Genomic DNA, 19,889 nt, shown 5'->3' with positions numbered 1-19,889 from the left:
GGGGTCTTCATTCTTCACTTTTTTTTTGTCTGTCAGACTCTCCCACAATTTTCCTCTTCATTTAAGGCAGTGGTCTATACATTCAGAGCCTTCTCAAGACCACGAATTGTTGATACTACTTTGGCATATGAAATGATGGTTTCTTTGTACTATTTCTGTTCTTTGGCACAGGACAGAACACTAGCTGAATATTTTTAACAGAAATTAGATTCCCAGATTATTAGCTACCCTATTTTGTGTTGCCCTGTCCTCTGTAATTCTATTGAGACAGTTTACAGAAGGTTTATGTTGGAGTCATCACTGGAGAAGAAAGAAGAGATAAATGAAACATCAGTAATCATTAATAAGAAATTATTCAGGCTCATTAAGGGAAAGTTTTGAAACTTAATGTATTTTGACAAGAACTGTGACTGTGAGTATATCCACAAAGAGGTAGGCACCTGTAGTTTCCACAATTAGAGTGGCATAAAGCAAAGTGTATTTCTTAAGACACAGGAATACTGAGTAATGCGGAGGATCAGACCACTGACAGCTTTATGAAAAAGAGGTTTGTACATATTTGACTACTTCCAGAAATTATGTCCCTTCCTTCAGCAAGGTTGGACTCCATGCCAAGTGTACGTCCTTTCTATTTTGGCAAAAGCTCTTGGAGAGAGACTTTATCAGAAAATGTTTTGACATTCTATTATTCTGGAACAGGACCGAATGATGAAATAAGACATTCAAATACGTCTTCACTATTCAGATTTTACATCTGTTTCTGTTGCTGCTTAATTTTAAAACCCCTGGAGTAAAATGCTAACTGAAGTTATGGCTCGATCGTTAACCTGTGCTGTTCCTGTGTTCAGCTCAGAGGCAGGTCTGCCTCTTCCTTCTTTTGAGGGTGCTCTTGTAACAGTCTTACAGGATAAAATAAGCCATCTTCTGCAGTAGCTAGCTACAGGAGGAAAATCTCACAATCACTGGAGGAAAGTGATGTCCTGTATGTTACTCATCCTTGAGAAAAGGAAAATTAAGGTGTGAAGGGTTTTGTGCTGAGCAGAGGCACAAAAGGGACTGGTCTTGGTAAAATTGCTAAAAATGAGTTATTCTCACCAGAATCTAATAATCAAGAGACTTTCTAAATAGTCTGTTTCACAGCTGTAGTTCATGTTTTCAGGCAATAGAAAATAAAACCTTTTCTGACTGGTGCTGTTGATTAATTTGTAAAAGGAAAGCTATGTAATGAAATAAGTGACCAGTGTTTGTTTATAACTACTATTAATAAAAAGTCTAATAGTGGGATGAGTTGGGGGGACAAATACTGAATGGATAACTGAAGTTAAGTTTGATATGCTGCTGTGATCAAGTGGTACTAAAATACTGAGAAAACACAAGCAAGTCAATGAGGAAGAGGAAAGCAGATGAATTAAGCAATAAATATCTTGTACTTGGCCAGTAAAAATGAGTGAAATGTTGAACATGAAATGAAACTGGCAAACCAAAAAATTGAATATTTGATGTCAGTGTTTATAAAACTTTTTGCTGAGGAACTTTGATAAAATTTTGTTATTTACTACTATTTTCATTTTAATTGAATTACATATTTAAGTGAAAAAGTCATTGAATAGTTGTCAAGTAGCTCTTTCCCAATCTTAATTTAAAAAGTCTTGAATGGGTATAAATGAGTTATATTTGCTACTAAGAACTATACTTTTGTATCATTCTCATGGAACAACACACTGTTTCTAATTGCACTGTTATAACATGCAATATATTTTATACATTTTATATTTAAATTATATAATTAATGTCATTTACCTGTTCCCTTGGTAATAGCTTTTGACCAATTAGGACAAGCACATACTCTGAGCTGGCTGGTTGTAAGAGAGATGTCTGTAGCACAAGCCAACAAGCTTTTCCTCACAGCATGGTTTATTAGCTGTGGCTCAGTGCCACTCTCACTGTGGTACAGAGTTGGCTGTGATCTCATGTGGGATGCTGGTATAGCTCCCTGAAAATAACAAATAGACTAAAGGGTTTGGTTGGGGTTTTTTTGTGGGTGGGGTTTTTTTGGTTGTTGTTGTTGTTTGGGGGTTTTTTTGTTTTTTTTTTGTTTGTTTATTTGTTTGTTTGTTTGTGGTGTGTGGGTTTTTTTTGTGGTGGTGGTTTTGGGTTTTTTTGTTTTTTTTTTTTTTTTTTTTATTTGGTTTTTTTTTTCCCCTTCCCTTGTCTCCTACGTTTAATAGTTCAGTTGTTAATAAAAGCTCTGAGAATTCTGCCAGAAGAGGTAGTAAACATTTTAAAAAACAAGTAACAAGCTTGCATTATGATGCATCATTCAAGTATCTGTCACTAACAATTGTTCAGAGTTAGGGTTATTATTTTAATTTATTGTAAAATCAGAAGGCTTCTAGTGCCTTATACTTTCTTTAATGCAGTTTAATGCAAAACTGTGTCATGGGTTGAATTGCTCTATGAAAGAGAATTCTTCAATAATATGAAAGCTCTCCCTAAAGTATTTCTGTGTTCTACCTACTCAGCTAGTTTTACAAGGGGAAAAGACTGGGGGTCAAGAAATGGTTAGAAAACTTCTGTTCTGTGTTTTGCTCATGTATGGATCAGTGCAGTTCTGAGGATGAAACTGAGCTGGGGAAAGAATGGAAATGCCGATGATACTACAATGCTGTATGAATTTATCAATGTAAATTCAATGAGAAATTAAAAACTTTCCTGTAGAGTTTTATGCTGTAATGGCATGTGTGGCACAAGTGGAGTCACTGTAAAGATCTGACCACTGTGGAGTAAGATCAGCTGAGCTAATCAGTAGATGTCAATAGAAAGATAACCTTGGAATGGACATGTTTTGGTATCAGGTACTCAAATTCGACTTTCTTTTATTTGCAAAAGACTTCTCCCACATTTTCTTTATTCGTGGAAAAAATGGTTTTGAATTCAGTGCCAGTAGATTTTGGACAAATTATTATGTATGACTTGCAAAGGTGAATCAATGAAGGAATGCTTCTACTGAATATTTACTTTTCCTTAACTAAGATGAATATTCTAATATTCTGGTTTTCATACTAAAACATCTGTAATCTAAGCTTCAGAGCATGAGAAGTCTATTTATTTAAAAAAACAACCATTCATTATAATTATTGTCTGATTCATGAAGCCAACTAAATGTGCACTGAGTAGTCATGCTTCTCAGCCTTGAAGAACACTGCTGAATTTGGAGAAGCATGCCATCTTAGCAGCTTAAGGTATAGAGGCACTACAGCTATGAGATGTATCTTGACACTTATCTAGGGTAACATTATGCATCAGTGAGCATTTAAAGTCAGGTGATGTGGCTGGAGGAAATAGGAGCTAAAGCGTTGGCTGCTGTTGTGGGGGGATAGCATCACTATTTGTGCTGACAGGTTTTGGATTAAAACCTAGCTGACAATATAGTTTATGTTAAAATAACCTAGTAAAATCTACCCATGATATTCTGCTGGAGGGAAGGGAGGAGGTGTATTTATAAAATACAAAATCTGGAGTTTCCTTTTAGTTTGTAAATGGTCTTTCGTCCACCAGCTTGCTAGATCCACCTTTTATGCTTTAAATGAAAGAGATTCTTCCATTGCTTGACCTGATGGCACCACCCACCTACCTCTAAGCTCTTTGATCACAAAGGAAATTCTAAAATAGAATAAAACTTTGTGAAGCAATTATAGTATGGCATTGCAAGCATAATATCACCTTGCAGTTTAACTGGAGGTTAAGATCCTAAAATGTATTGTATTGGCATTTTCTATAGGTTTTTTTTCCATCACTTCATTAAATGTTCTTTCTTAATGCAGTGCTGCAGATTAGCCCAGTTCCTAAGTTTAGTTATCACTTAAACTCATTTCAGTATAGACCGATTATTTCTGGGCTTTTGTAACTAGCTTTTTCGGTTATTACTGTTACTGTCTAAAGATTGAGTGTGTTTAGTGCTAGTACTGGAAGGAAAAGGCAGGTTTCCTAATAAAAATAATTGCTTGTTTGGAGTAAAACAGTAAATTATGATCAGGCAAGAAAAACTGCAGTTTCTTACAGTGGTTTATTCATAAAGCCCAGCTATCTCTGTACACAAACCTCTTGTATTTGTTTCTTACATCATTATCCATGAGATGTGTGCATATACGGTGCTGTTCTCAGTACCAGTTTGCAGGTTGACTTGCCCTGACCATCTTTGATTTCCTTTCTGCACCGTGGCTCAGCAAGTACTGTGGAAAGTATTAGCAATGTTAGTGTTGGTCACCTTAGTGGTTTGCCTATTGCTAGTCAGGAGTTCAGCCTTTCAATTAATATAATGTGATTCTGGGTGTGTAGTCAAAGCAAAATCCATCTTTTCTAATGTGAGTCTGTGATCATAGTTTTCACAGTGGCTATTTCAGATCCCTGGGAACACATCTAAACTGTCTGTGGGACTTGCTGGGAGGATTGCAGGTCAAACACTGTTCAAGACTGTTCTCCAGATACATGAAATTATTGTTTGTGGGAAGAGGGAGACCAACACAGACATGCTGGCAAATGAAAGATCCCTACTGCTTTATTTTTTTGTTTTTAAACCTCTGTGGGGTTATAATTTCCAAATACACTTGTTAGTGGCAGAGACTTCTTGACTAAATTTCTGCTTTGGATAAGATACCGTAGTCCTGTCACTTTTGCTATATTTGTCTAGACAAAATTAACAGGCCTCCCTGACATGGAATAAACATGCCAGTGCTCAAGGAGGATACTTATTTTAAAGAAATGTAAGCTCTAGGATTTACCTTATCTGTTTTCACTCCTGTGTTGGGGCAGAAACTGAGAAAGAGATCAAACCTCTGCCTTCTCCATGTTCTTCAGCTCGGGAACTGCTGGGGGCATGTTGAAGTTCTGCGGCATGTTTTGGTCACTGTCACCCAAAGGAACGTGATAGTAGGTACCATGGTGTGCTCAGTAACCTTGCAGTCTCGTCTTAGTCATATTTATAGGGCAAGCAATAAAAAGTGAGAAGAGCTTCAGAAGATGGAACCAGAGGGGATTTTTCTATCTAACTATTATTTCTGCTTTTAAGAGAACATTGTACAGATGGAAGAAGACCATAGCTGTTAGTGACTTATAAGGTAAATTAAAGCTGCAAGTAAGGAGGGAATAAATAGTTACATTTTGCCAATGGATTATGTTTGTGCAATCTATTTAAAAATTAAAAGTAGAAATTATTTTGCGGACCTGAATGGAACAAAAGGCATGAATGAATACATTTAATCAAAGCCTTCTTAAGTTGTCTAAGATCCACATGTTCCCATGTTTCTGAATAATGAGTCAGGTTGTAATGTGTTGTGGCATGAAGAGCAGAGGTAATACATCAAGTGGTTTTTAAATTCATCTAGAAACTTTTTGTTGACATTTAAATGATCAGATGCAAAGAAAAAGGGAGTGACAACTACAGAAAAGAAAAAGGGAGTGACAACTACAGAAAACAAAAATGAGTTTTGAAACCCACAGCCAATAATATATGAATAACAAAGATGTGCTTTTCAGTATCTTGAGTTTGAACCATACAGATATTTTATGAGCAGCTGTAAAATATGGATGATGATGACTTCAAAAGTAACTGTAAATTATCTGGAGTGGAGATAACTATGTGAGACATGCAATGAAATCTCATTTGCAACATTGTCAGTAATACTGTTTGTCAATAGAAAGTTCCTTCTAGGTGTGAGGACAGATCACAAATGTGGTGGTGTTTTATTCCTGTGACTCCATTCTGTGGTTAAAGAGATTTTTCTTTTTCCCTTTCACATTCCCCAGCATAGAGCATACACTAAGAAAACTCCCTTTGAGTCAGATTGCTATTTTAAACAGAGTTTAATTCACCTATTTAGGCCGCACAGGGAAATAAATATATGTGTATGTATATACAAATACACTAATGTATGAAGAAAAAAGAAAACCAGCAAATTCTACTTCTGAATTTAACTGTCTGGAGAAATGTAGATTAACAAGACTGCCACTAATTGTATGCTGGATCATACTCATCCTTAACATCTCTCTGGAACGTAGTGGAGCAAAATAAGGTGTTAGAGCTTCCAGAAGGTGAAGTATTGTGTGAACAAGTTTGTTAGCCTTTCTGGATGCTGCTTGTCTCTGAGACTCCACTCTCATCATTTCAGTATTGTAGGGGTTTTGTTTGGTTGGTTTTGGTTTTGTTTTTGTTTGTTTGTTTTTGGGGTTTTTTGGTGTTTTTTTGTGTGTGTGGGGGTGTTTTTTGTTTGCTTTTGTTTGTTTGATTGGTTTGTTTTTGTTTTTTTTAAACAAGTTATTTTAACGTTTTGGTGTTTGTCCATAAGCACTGTGATTTAAATTGTAAAGAAAAAAATTGGTCTAGAATCTGAAATGATCAGACCATTCCCACATATTCTCGACATTTATTCTTTTGAAGTTTGAACCATCCTGCTCTGACCTTTAATTCTTATTGATTTTTTTGGACTGAAGATATTTTCTGGATATCTTTTTGTCTAATCATAGAAAAGACTGTGACTGCATTGTCCAAACTGTGGTCTGCAATTCATTCCAGCCTGTTCTCCAACGTCAAGTGTTCTACTATTGCTGGTCCCATTTTCTGGTTTTACATATCTTGGTCAAGCTTCCTCTCTTTAAAATAAACACTTTATTTTTTAACCTTGGTGTAAACTAGCAGATGGACTTTATGTGTCTAACCATACTTCACATGCATGTTCACGTGCTTTAGTGTCTAAAAATGGAAGAGAAAATATGCATTAAAGAAAGAAAATTATAGTATTGTGGAATGTGAGCAGCATATAAATGGAAAATGCCTGAAGGGGTTCATGGGGAAGTGTCATAATTTTTAAATTAATTTCTTGTTGGATAAGTTCTTAGGGGAGGTAGACAATGTTAATTTCTACAAAAAATTAACTTTACGGTTTATACTAGTTCTGGGCCAACTTATTCTTGTAGGAGGAATCTTCTTAATGTTTGATTCAGATGGTCTCTCTTTTACATTTGGGTAGGAGCAAATAGAGCTCAACTGAAATGATAGGAATGTCAGTAGAAATAGCTTTATCTTCCTGCATAGGTTTCTACAAGCTGCTATGGTGATTTACCAGTGAAATCTTTCATTTCCAGGTGGATCATTGCAATCCTTATCATATTGCCTAAATCCTTTAATTTGCACTGCCTTCCAAGGTAGGCAAAAGGTCACTCTACAGCATCCAAAAATTTTGCTTTCAGTTGAGTTAAGTGAGTGTTTTCTGACAGGCAATTGCCAGCAATATATATGCAAATGTTCTGTATCTCTCCTAGGTATGTACTTGCTGGAAAAAAATGCAAGTATATACTGTGCCCTACAATGGTCTTTCCTATAAGATGAAGTGAGATCAACATATATTATTGTCTTGGCACTTACTATAAATACTTCTTTTTATATAGTGTTTTAAAGTCCTCACTCTACCGACTAAATCCCAACACGGATATTAAATATATATTTCTTTGTCTAAATTGTGAGAGTTTTACTGGTTTTGTGATAATGATTTTTGTCTGCTTCTGCATATTTTTTCTCTCAGGAAATTTCAAATCTTGCTCATGTTGTTTAATGAGCTGGCTGGTCAAGCATCTGATGCCCCAGTGGGAACTTTCAAAGTCACTGAACACATTTTTACTTAAATCTAGCTGACATTTCTGTCTGTTTGATTTAATGTACAATTTCCATATTTAGATTACCAATCAGATGGAGCATAGCACAATTATTCCTTTGCACTATAAACACGCATGCATCCTGCACGGAAGTGGGCTCTTTTGCTCTTGGTCCGCATGGCAAGAGTGGTTTTAGATTCTGCTGGCATTTGGGAAAGCTTTATAAGTCAGTTTTAATTACAAATAAAATTTTGACTCACAAATGAAAATCCTAAGTGCAGAATTATTTTTCAGTACTTTATTCTCAGATCATTTCAGTTGCTGTATTCTGGTAAAACTAGTCTATTACAAATGATGAAGTATTTATTTACCAGTTAAATGCTAAAATCCTAAAAAAAACCACTTGATGTTATAAATATCTATATTGCTTATACTTAATTTCATTTTATTCAAAGGAATTAAAATATTTGCTATTTGCTTACTTCAAATTCTTGCCACAAAGCATGTAAGTATCGGTGATAGGAGCAATTATTAATTTTTTCTGAGCAATTTTTAATTAATTGTTTTTGAGCCATTATTAATTTATTTGCTTAGTGAATATTAATACATAAATAGTTTTTGCTTCTAATGGAAGCTCAGCATTCCTCCTGATTTTGCACAGAATGCACCTTTCCCTGCTGAGATTTAAAAAAAAATAAAAAATTGCGCCACTGAAAACTCCACGTATTCTAAGCGTTCTCTTCATCTGATTTGTTTTGGGTGATAGCACCTGCAAGCCCCAAACTTCTTGGTAATGGTGCCTTCCCGCTCCCCTCGTGTGTCTTTATTGAGCAGTAAGCAAACTGATAAATGTTTTCAAGAGGAGACAGTCCCATCTATCGATCTGTCTTAGGCTGACAGCAGCACCTCACAGGGCTGTGCCCCATGTGCTGGGGTAAACCAAAGGTACCCCCTAGAAAACTATACTAAGCTCTGTACTCATGTGGCTCTGGATAACTACACAGAGGTGTGTATTTTAGATTCATATATTTTCCTCCCCCAAATTAAATCAAGTCAGATTAATTCTGCTAGAAGGGAAGAGTGGCTCCTGGTCCTGTGATTGCCAAATGACCTACCTGTGACCTCATCCCTAGTTTCTGACATATGTTGAGGACAAAGATCCTTGTTCTGTTCTTTTCCAGTATTAGACTCTTGAGGTGATAATGTTTTCCTGCCAGAATTGTCTGAAAAATTAGCCACTTCTGATTTAGTCTTGCTTTTCCTGTAGTAAAATTTAAAAAAGAAAAAACAAAACAACAGACCGGCTTTGAATGGTGAAAGAGAAAAATAACATGGTTTACCTCCTTAAAAATAATGTTTTCATGTAGTTTTTTGCTTTTCTTGAAACAAAAAAAAAACCCTGAAAGCAGCAGAAACTGGGGTATGCTTGTTACCCTTGAAACAGTGATAAGGTAGGGAATAAAAATTTTGAGGTCAGTCCCCCTCCACCTTCTTTTTTTTCGATTTCCCAAGGAGTCTTTGGGACATGGTGAGACAGAGGGAGAATCCTGTAAATTTGACATCTCAATCTCAGAGCTGTTGTTCATGAGAGACATGAACTGACAGAGGGCATGTCGGTAATAATTTGATTTCTGTCATGTTTTTCTGTACAGCATGTTGAAGTTAGCCTAAGACTGGGGGAGGAGGGAAGTAAGTTTTCAAGGATCTAATTATTGAATCCATCCAAATAATAATAGTAATAATAATACCCCAAAAGAAACAATAAACCTGGGGTGGATCTTCATCATATAATTTTATACCTTTGAGTAAGTAAAGCTGTCATCAGGATCCTCTCTGGAAGCTGTTTTGCACGGTTCATTGCTGGCGAGTGGCCAGCGCTAGGAGCTGCAGCCCAGCTTGCTGTAGCAGCCAGCGTTCTGTTGTGTAGGAAGGGAGCCCAGAATAGCAGCCTTCTTACTACCTCCCTCAGGGTGCTTTAACAATTTCTCAAAGGTCAGTAGAAGCTAGTTATCAATTGAAGGAGCTCTCTGTCTGCTTTTAATATACGTTACAGGTTGTGGAGAAAAAAAGCTTTCAAATCCTGCTACCTCTTTCATTGGAATACTTTGTGAGGATGCAAGGATCCAAGTCCGGTTGATTTGTTGATATTGTGGGGATCAGCATCAAGGTATCAGAGTAGGCTAAGAATGCTGACTTGGTCAGTTTGCTCTGGCAGAAGTATTTAACAAGTATTCATTCAATAGCCTGTGATGAAATAAGCATGCCCATAGAATTAGAAATAGCCGGTCTAGCTCCCAGTCATTGATCTGCTCCCAAGAACAGTCTCTCTTGAATAATCTGCTTAGTTTATAAATCAGTCACAAGACAGCATATCCTGATGGCAGGTAACAAATATATTTGTGAGATGGATCTGGAAAAAAAATGCCAAGTGGAGGGGTTTGAGTTTTGCTTTCATTAAAAGATGAAGGAGAGTTTCATTGGGAGGCTTAGTGACAACTTGATATTGTTTAGACAGTGATCTATCTGAAGAAAGATTAATGTTAATTAAAGTGGCATTGGAAAAATTCAGCAGATGACAGCAGCCAAGCTGGCTACAAGCTATTTTTAGAAAATTTACTTCATTGCATTATGTATGACTCATTTATTAAGTTAACGGATGAATCAATAGCTGAGCTTCTTATGGCGGTCCCTTAACGTGCGACTGTATACAAAGATTGTGTTCATGCCTTTGGTCAGAATCCAGATTATAAAATTTGACCTGTATGGATTCAGTCCAAGTGCACAAGCGTCTTGCACAAAATGGAGCTCTGCAATAATACTCCAGTGAGTCCATCTGAACATGGATATATAGAGGGCCACAGGGGAAAATCAGCCCATAAGTCCAACTTGCACTATTTGGGCAGTAACACAAGTAGCAAACAGGGCAGCTTGTTAAAATAATGTACGAGTTGTAATTTAGTTCTCTTTTAATTTTGTCATGAGTTTACTTTTTATTTGAGCTGTGGTTCTTTGTTTCTCGCGTCCATCTGAGCACAGTTCTTCCTGGTTTTCAACTTTCCTTAACTTGGATGTAGTTTTCTCTCTTCTGTGATGTTCTGCTTTAATTTGTGAAATAGTAAAATATCCATCTGTTCCAATACAACTGTGTTGGCCTTAGTTCAGTTTATTTCCTGTATTTTGCTAATTTCTTAGGTTGCTATAGAAACCTTGTTTTTCTCCTGAATCCTTTTTGTGAACTTTAGCAAACCCAGTCTGAAAAGTTAAAAAAGTTGCTACATTTCTATTAGTTTTAAAACCTTGTTAAAGTAATTATATTTATTATTTCCTGATTATTTTTATGGAATTTCTGTCTTCTCTTTTCTTGCCTCAAAGGCCTTCACCCATTTAGCCCAGTGTAAGATGTGGTTTTTCATTACTCTGTCAGCTCTGATTTCTACATCTAGGAATAATTTCATTTCTCTTTTGCAAAGAGATTAGAGAATGAAACTGTATATATTACATTCAAGGTATGATACAGAGCTGATAAGACTAACATCTGTTAAAATTTGAATATGAATTCTGGTGCGTTTGAGATTATCTCTTGCATATATAAGTGAAACATTAAAGGTAACTAATATTTAAAATAATTTCACTGTTAAATAGTGTGTCTTGCTATAGTGTGAAAATACTGTAGTTTGGGAGAGAAAGACTTTGCACATTAGATTTCTCTGGATGAAGTTTTGGATCATCTTTTCAGTGTACTGGAAGTAGCTGGCTGTGTATTTAGCTTTGCTCTTGGTTCGGTGTGTATTATCAGAGTGAAAATGCCGTTTCTATTGGAGGATGCTGGACATTGAGTCATTCAAATGGAGAGCATCATAATAAAATCTGTAAAAAAAGTAAAATATGTGAAAGATGAAGAGTGACTCCTCACAAAATTTGGGTCCCTAGTGATCTGAATTCTTGCCATTCTAACATGTTCTTTGCTGCATTATATTTTAGCATACAAAGACCACTGTAGGTAATGTGTACTCAGGCTTAGCTGGTCCTTTGCTCTTCTGTTTGCAGTTACGTCTTGAAATATTGTGATTAAGAATGGTACTGTAAAATATTCTGAAAAAACAACTTGCAGAGAGATTTTTCACAACAAAGTGAAAAAATATGCCATGTGCAAGGCCTCTGTCATAGTCTATCATCCTATAGCTGAAGTATCCTGTGTATAATTATCTGGTCTTTGTTCTTTCAGATGTCAGTAATCGAATCAAGGAATTGTACAATGGTAATTTTCAACTTGCCTTGATTTTGCTGGTTTTTCTTAGCAATCATCACAATGTTTTTGTTTTTCTCCATTACTTGTGTGTAATATTGTTCAGTCCCTTACGCTTCAGACTTAACCTACTGTTGGAAATTTGTAGTAGTGATGTGGCTTGTGTTAGCTTCATCCTCCTGGTGTATGTGATGCCTTTAAACTTCTGTGAAACTCACAACCAAAATTTATATACAAAATGAAATGTCTTTTTTAATGTTCTTTGCCAATTAAATCTGGTACTCTAATCTGCTCTGGTGGATCTCTTTCAGAACTTCTATGATTGACTGAGATCTAATGTTCTGAAATGAAGAAAGTATAGAATTCCTTAAAAACTTCATTTCAAATCTGAGACATTGATAGTTGTATATTAATGTTCTCTGATCCTCTTTCAGCTTCAAATTGCTTATATTTGTAGACTGGATTTTTAAGATAAAGATGTCAGTGTAGGATTGTAAATGGATTAAGAGATATGTGAGCTGGAGCTATCAGTGAGAGATTGTTTATTTAAACAGTAACATAATTTTTAATATGTCTTTCTCTTTCAAAAATGGGGACTTATGGTAGCTGACGTTTTACTTTTTAAGAGTGTTACCATTTGAGCTGCAACTTGGCAGATTCAGAGCCTGTTAAATTCATAACACAAAACTTTGAAGAACTCTTTGTGTAGTGATGCTAATTAATGGCGTAAGCAAGTCAGATGAGTTTACTGAGTCAATTATTTTGATTTTTTTTTTCCCTGATATTCCAAGAAAATGCTTAATAGTTGTGCCAAGGGTGGCCAATAAAGAAATCTGCCAGGTGGAATTCCATGTTGCTGGAGTGCTGGCAGCAAAGGTTCTGTATTCTCCTACTGCTAGAGGGTAGAAAGTCAATGATTTTTGGGGTTCTCCAAAGTGCGGGCAGGAATAGATCACAAAGAAGGACATAAAAGTTTCTTTCTTCTGGGCCTCATTCCAGTAGCCGTAGGACTGGTCAGGTGCAATGGTAATGTGCCATCTGAGCCATTGCTTGTCATGGTTTGATGAAGCAAACCTTAATTGTGATGCTAAAGCCAGTTTCTAGTAGCTATCCCTAGAAACACCAGTTGAACAAAAGTCATGAAAAAGAAAAGCTGATGTTTGTACTTGCACTGGCAAAAAAAGTTTCAGTTATCTCCAACTTTAAGCTCACTTAGTGAATGGCAGCAATGGAAGTCGTAGAGGAAGTGGGAGACAGCAATTGCTACACTCTTCGTCCATGATGAATTTGGATGTTGTAATATCTGAGCCCTGTCTCTACCTCAGAAATCATAGCTGATGTTACCTGCAGCAGTGATGGACTTCAGACTTCTCCTATGTAGGCTTCATTCTCTGTGTAAAACCTTCAAGCGGTTAATCTAAGAGAGAGATATGGAAAGGCAGGACTTACGTGGAAAATCTTAATGTATTTTCTGTGTTATTCTCTTCTTCCCTTTTTCACTTGACTAAACAATATTTATAATAATTTCAAGATGTAAGAAAATACATCTGTGTAGAAAAGCTGACAATTGGAAAGAAAATGTCTGATTTAATAGGGAGATAATTCAAATACATATTTGATAGGTGTCTACTGGTTTACAAAAAATAGTTTCTTATGTGACTTTAGGATCCAGAAAATGAATAGTATTTTTGTGCAGAGCTGGCAGGAGGTCATTAGTGCACTTATATTTTTAGGTCTGAATTGTCACTATCGATGAGACTGCTTTATGAAATAAAAGCAGCCATGTCTGCATGTTTCTGGGGAAAACGTAATATTAACCACCATTTATAGTACATGCTATTCATGCATCTTCAATATGTGAACTATTCTTTATCAGGATTCTTTTCAGGATTTAAAAAAGTAATTTCAGTGAGTTCCATGTAGAAAAAAACCCTTTGTTTTTTCTGTGTCAATGCCAGCTATTGTCCATCACCCCTTTTCTATTACCAGTCATTACCTGCAGAGATTTTTCAAACATGAAGGTCATAGAATCTCTGTGGTTTGTGATGTCTGTTCATGCACATTTAATTTAAAAATTTCAATTTCTAGAAGTGTATTTGGATGCATTTTAGACTGCGTAGCAGCATAGTGAAATATTCAGCACAAAGTACATCAGGCTTCAAATATTTCAACTCATCCATTTAACTTAGACAATCAATAAGAAATCATCGAATATGAAGATTGATTGCCATTAATATAAAAAAATACCATCCTGATCATTGTAATTCTCCTTGGCTGACTTAATTGTTAAGGTGATGGACACCTTGTTTCCAGTATTTATGTTAATCATGTAAGGATTTTTTGTTGCATAAGGAAAGGGGGGGTTTTGCTTTTGATTTGGGTCTTACTGGATTTTACCTCTAAATTGGTAGAAGGAAATATTATGTTTTGGAACAGGTCATGACAGTATTAACATACTGTATTTTCTGTTGCTGATTCTGAGAACATTTTTCTTCTCCTGATTTCAGGTTGGGTGGGACTATATCTGCATACAAGATAGTGCCAGACGAAATAGAAGAAATCAAGGTACAGTATTATTGCTTTTCACCACTGAATTTCTTTGTTTGGAAAATTACAGAAATGTTACATTAAAAAGACACATTATTTCTTGCTTTGAAGTGCATCATGGGGAGAGAGGAAAGTGTCTGAAGTAAAATCGTTAGATCTATATTTATGCATCTAAAATAGAATTTTATTTACTTTTATTAGTAAGTTTACCTTCAGCTTAAGCTGACTTCAGCAGGATTTGTTTGATGCCAGAAACCTGTGTAATTCACCCTATTTCTGTTTTGCTACCTGAATACGGGTGGAGGACTGTGATGAACACTGAGTTATATTTTCATAAGAAAAATACATATAGTGTCCTTCTGCTTTTGAGATTAAAACCACATCCATATTTTTCAATATTGACAGTCTTAAGGAGGGGATAGTATGAAGTCAAAAAATAGTTATAAGCTCTTTGATTTTGAGTGATAACAATAAATACTGAAGTTTGCTTTCAAAGTAAGGTGCATTGTAACAAAACTCACTTTAGCCAAGTCCACTCCTGAAACGTACTTCAGCAATTTGTGTCAGTTTTATTTTTCAGTGGAGTGAAAGATGGGAACTGGGGGAGGGAGGCGGGGGATTTTGGCCTGGATCTGATAGCACAGTTTGTGTAGCTGATTCTTCATTTGATTGTTAGTAAGTCAGTCTGACATATTGCTTGCTCATTGTGATTGCTTAACCCGCTGTGCTGTTTTACATACTCACTTTCAGCTGTGCAAAGAGAATTAAGACTAATTCTAAAATCTTGTGAAGGGAAATGACTGTATAATACCTGATGTAGACGTGACTTTGCAGTGTGCAAATGGTGAGAATTTCTTTCTCTTCAATTAGTATGGAACCCACTGCAATCAAGTCGCTGCACAGTGACTGCCTATATCTGCATCAGTCAAAGTTATCGCACCATGATGATCAAAATTTATTTTTGTAATCTAAGATGCATGGACTCCTCTATCCTGAATTTTATCAAGGGGAGCAGGATTTATTATTGGATAGATCCAGTATTCAGATTTTGGTCTTGGAATAAAAGAAAGAAAGAATAGAAAGAAGGCTTTCAAAATTTAATAGTGGTATTTTCATGATGCTCAGAGACCTATTTATAAAAATTACAAAAACCCTCAACCACAATCTTTTTCCTTTAATAGAAGAAAACCAATACCATGGATATTTTAATGTTAATGTTGAAGATGAAGAAAGCTAATATTTCTGACTTCTACATACTAAACTGAGTTCAGTGAACAAAGAAAAATGGAATGTCAGGAGATAAAAAGTAATTTTACTTTTAGGAAATTACTGCAAGATTAGTAGTCACAGGAATCTGTCACCTGCTTAGGAGAACTGTTCAGAATTTTCAGCTTTTTCTTATTTAGGTGTCTTTAAGTGCTTGAGATCCTAGGAAGTGTCAAAGGATGGGTTACTCATTAGTCTCAGTTGTGCCAGGATGTAAATGTGGAGGAAGGATTTCATTGTTCAGAGTCAGAGATATTTAAAAGGTTGGGGGAAAATCCCTTCCTTTACTTGTTTCTGGTAGCTCTTCTGTCTTTTTCAAGTAATATGGTTTTAAGGTTGTATTGGCAGTCGGGCCACTTTTCACACCTTAAATGACTGAATTTCTCAAGCTACAATACATGTTATTTATATTAAACAAGGCACTACTGGAAGATGCTGAGACAGACAAATATATATTGGATATTAAAAAGTATTATTTTGTACATATGTATTTTGAATAGGAGCTGGTAAACAGCAAGACAAAGTGTCCTTGCAATAAATATAGGGGGTAATTTTAACATCTGAAAGGCTCTCCTAGCTGATTTGAGTAGAAGCAGGAGAGAGGAGAAAATAGAAGGCAAATCAGCTTACTGGAATATTGCTTCTAGAGTGAACAGAATCTTCTTCCATGCATCTTAATTCAGTTACTTTGCCTCACAACTATTTCCTATTTAAACATGAAATATTAAGGAAATGAATTTGATGAAATATGCAAAAAAAACCCCTTCACTTTTAAAATCTGATTTAGCTTGATGGATTGTGGAATTCTATTTATGCAAGTTGTGTTTTCATGTTTTCTGATAATCCTTAAAAAGTAAACTGCTTTCTTAAATGGCAGTGGAGATACTTTATCAGACAGAGAGCAATAATTACTATGACAAGTAAATAAGTCTCTTAGTATTTGCATGTGTTCTAGAAAAGATGCTGTTCAAAATAACTTGTGGGGGAAACCAATGTATTGATTTTGTTAATTCATGGAATTACATCTTAGGTAGAACACCGCTGCAGGCGTATGAATGAGGGGTACTTACGGCAGAAGTAATAACCTGTACCCTGACTAGTCACACGCACCATACCAAGGTTAGGAAGGATTGTGTGGAATCAATCACTACTACGGTTCCACAGCATCTATGGATGTCTGAAACAAAGTGTCGTGAAACGTACCATCCCTTGATTTTTGTCACAGGTGCTTAGGTTCCCAAAGTGAGAACACTCAACAGGTAGCCTTACCTAGATACAATCACATGCTTCCCCCCCGAAAACTATTCTAGAAGATAGCCATGTCTTCTATTACATGTGTTTTACTTCGTTGAAAGAAGCTTTCAGGGAATGCATAAATGGATGTACTACCATCTGCGTTCCTCTACACCATTCAAAGCAATGCCACTTCATTTTCAGTGCCTGCTAGTTTTAAAATACTTCTGGATCTGATAAATACAGTAAATATAGAAACTGCAGGACATTTATTAGAAGGTGGCATTGTTTCAGGTTTCTCTAGACTTCTATTCTCATCAGAATATTCATCCTTTAAGCAAGAAGCTTTTCAAACTAGCAAAAAACACATTGTCAGATTCAGCCTTGTTCCTCACCCACTGTAATAGTGCATGCGTAAAGGAGAGGTCATCCAAGCCAGGTGATTTCATGTGCATTGGGCCTGGCGGGGGTATCAGGCAACAGTGGTTTTGATGAACTACATGGAGATTGTCTCAAGAATAAAGAGAAATTTTTACCTATTACAGATAAGAGAACGTTTACGTGATGTGCCTATAGATTTATGTCAACAGTATCATCTTATGGTTTATAATACCATGAGACATGTCTTTTCATTTTTGCATTCTGCCATTACGAAGGAAGTACATGATGTATTGAAGGATGGTTATTATAGAGGAAGACTCAGGGAATAAGAAAACCACTCACTAACAATTTTTTTAAAAAAATAATTGGTTTGCTAGGATTTGCAAGTCAACAGCAGAAAGGAATTTAATTGTTTTGTGTTGGGTTTCTTATGTGCTTTCGTATATACTTTCTATGTGCATACATCTCATCTCAAGACCAGAAATTGATTTTTGTAGTAGGTCCTTTATTCATGAAAGTGATATGCGCAAGAAAGACATTGCCAGAACATTTCATTCCAAAAATATTTGTGGCATGAGATGGCTATTCCAATGTAGAGAATAAAGTTAAGTGGTTGCCTCCTGTGGTGGTTAGTTTTAAGAAATCTTGTTAGAAATACTTTGTTAGTGCTGGTTGTAAATTGTAAATTTAGATGTAAAACAGTTCTGGAGCAAGCTGGGAGGGGTATTTTAATTCCATTAACCACCCTTTCACACAGAAACATACTTTGTACTCCTCAAGGAGCACTTGTGATTTTTCTATAGATACTCTTTAAATGAAAACATATATGCATAAAGTATTAAAGGTTGCATTTAGGACTACAGACATTTTCCCCTGAATAATGGTAGGATAGTGCTCCCTTTTTCTTTAGGAGTATGTGTTAATAGCTTAATATATGAATTTTTTTATGCATAGCTGAAGCACATTCTTCTCAGATTGTCTTCAGTCTTTGATAAAGTAGACTCCAGTGATAATGATCCAAGAGTAGAAAATGATAAAAACTATGAAAGAGAGTGAAGTGTAGCCATAAAGAAAATGGTGAGCACTGTGTCTTCTTAAGAGGTCAGTTGCCCTAGATGATTTAGGAATCCAAAAGATTTTAACTCTTCCACACAGTCATTTTTAGGAACATCTTAGGAACAAAGGAATTTGATTTCAGTGTCAGTGAGATGTATTTTAGAGCAAAGCTGTACTCCCTGCCGTCAAAAATACGCGGCTTTGATATGATTACAATTTAAATCAGTCTGTTCCAAGGCTTTCTCGGAAGTCATTTGGTTTGTCACCTTTGTGGTGTCTTATACCTACATAATGCTTGTGTCCCAGAATCTGATCTTTTTGCTGCTGCTGATGAAACTCATGCAAACTTTGCGCAGCCAAGTGATGCTGGCTTCAAAGCATTTTCATATTTATCAACATGTGGCAAAAATAAGTAGCAATTTGTAAGCAAGTGTCAATTTTTAGTCCTATAGTTAAAAAAAAAATAAAAAACAACCAAAAAAAACCCCAAAACAAACACAAAAGAAAGGTAGTCATAACTACTGTGGTGGATAGTCCACAAGAACAGGGTTGTGGCTGAATAAATTTAAACGTCACAAAACTGTTTTTTTTAAATATACTGCCTCACTCTCAGGTATGGAGAGTGAGGCAGTATATTTAAATATCTCTTGCATCTTCTGCAGAATCAACCTTGCTCTACATAAACAAGGAGATGTGCTGTCATCTCAGTTTTGCATTGGAGTTTAAAGTCCACTTCAGCACTCTATGGATATTCACCTGCCAAGTGTATCAGCGCTGGCCAAGGATCTTCACAAAAAGTTTCCCGTAAGTTTATGATGGAAGGCATCAGAGTTTGATGATCTCTTTGGATCCAGCACAAATGAAAAGGTTTGCCTGCTCAGTTTTTTGAAGAGGCTCAAGCTGTTTGAAGTATGTACTCCCACTAATCCTAAAGCACCAGGGAACTTTGCTGTTTACCTTGCAGGAATGACAACTCTGGTTCTCAGTATTTCTGCCCATGTTTTCCTTCTTCTGCATCTCAAGTTATAATTCCTAACTCACAGCATAAGAGCTCTTGCTAAGCATGACATAAAAGGGTATTTTCCGTTGAATGTCTAGTGAGTATTAACAAGTAGCATCTCCATAGACCCTAAAGCTTACAAATACTAGTTTAAAAATACTTAAAGGGCATATGTGACAGTCATGTCACATATCATTCCATTAGATTGCTAGTTATGTGTGTTGGCTAAGATGAGGATTTGTCTTTTAACTCTCTTAAGGTGCACTCAGGGTCTGAGCATCCAGTAGACAGTTTCATTGTACTCCTGCATCCAGGTAACGAAGGCTTTTAAAACCTTTTGCAAGTGTCCTAACCAGTAACAAAAAATTGACACTGAGATGTCAACTTAGTATATTAAATCCCTGATAAACTTGGGGATTTGGTTTTCCTACTTGCTTTTTGGGTTTTCATGAAGGAGACTTTCTTATGGACATGAATCCAACTAGGACTATTGAGAAGTAAGATGTGTTAAGC

General features: G+C 36.0%; 1 protein-coding gene across 18 annotated transcripts in view; it reads left to right on the top strand.

Annotated features, from left to right (window-relative positions):
- GPHN (gephyrin) overlaps positions 1-19,889 on the top strand; it is a 275,747-nt gene that overhangs the window by 100,471 nt on the left and 155,387 nt on the right. For all 18 annotated transcript variants that reach the window (XM_040066711.1, XM_040066708.1, XM_040066703.1 and 15 more), the window contains exon 3: positions 14,401-14,458. In XM_040066711.1, coding sequence (XP_039922645.1) covers positions 14,401-14,458 — 58 coding nt within the window. The remainder of the gene's footprint in view (positions 1-14,400; positions 14,459-19,889) is intronic.

This window comes from Hirundo rustica, chromosome 6, assembly GCF_015227805.2.
Source record: "Hirundo rustica isolate bHirRus1 chromosome 6, bHirRus1.pri.v3, whole genome shotgun sequence".
NCBI classification, from domain to species: domain Eukaryota; kingdom Metazoa; phylum Chordata; class Aves; order Passeriformes; family Hirundinidae; genus Hirundo; species Hirundo rustica.
Note: the sequence above shows the minus strand (reverse complement) of the source record. Positions and strands in the feature narration are given on the sequence as shown.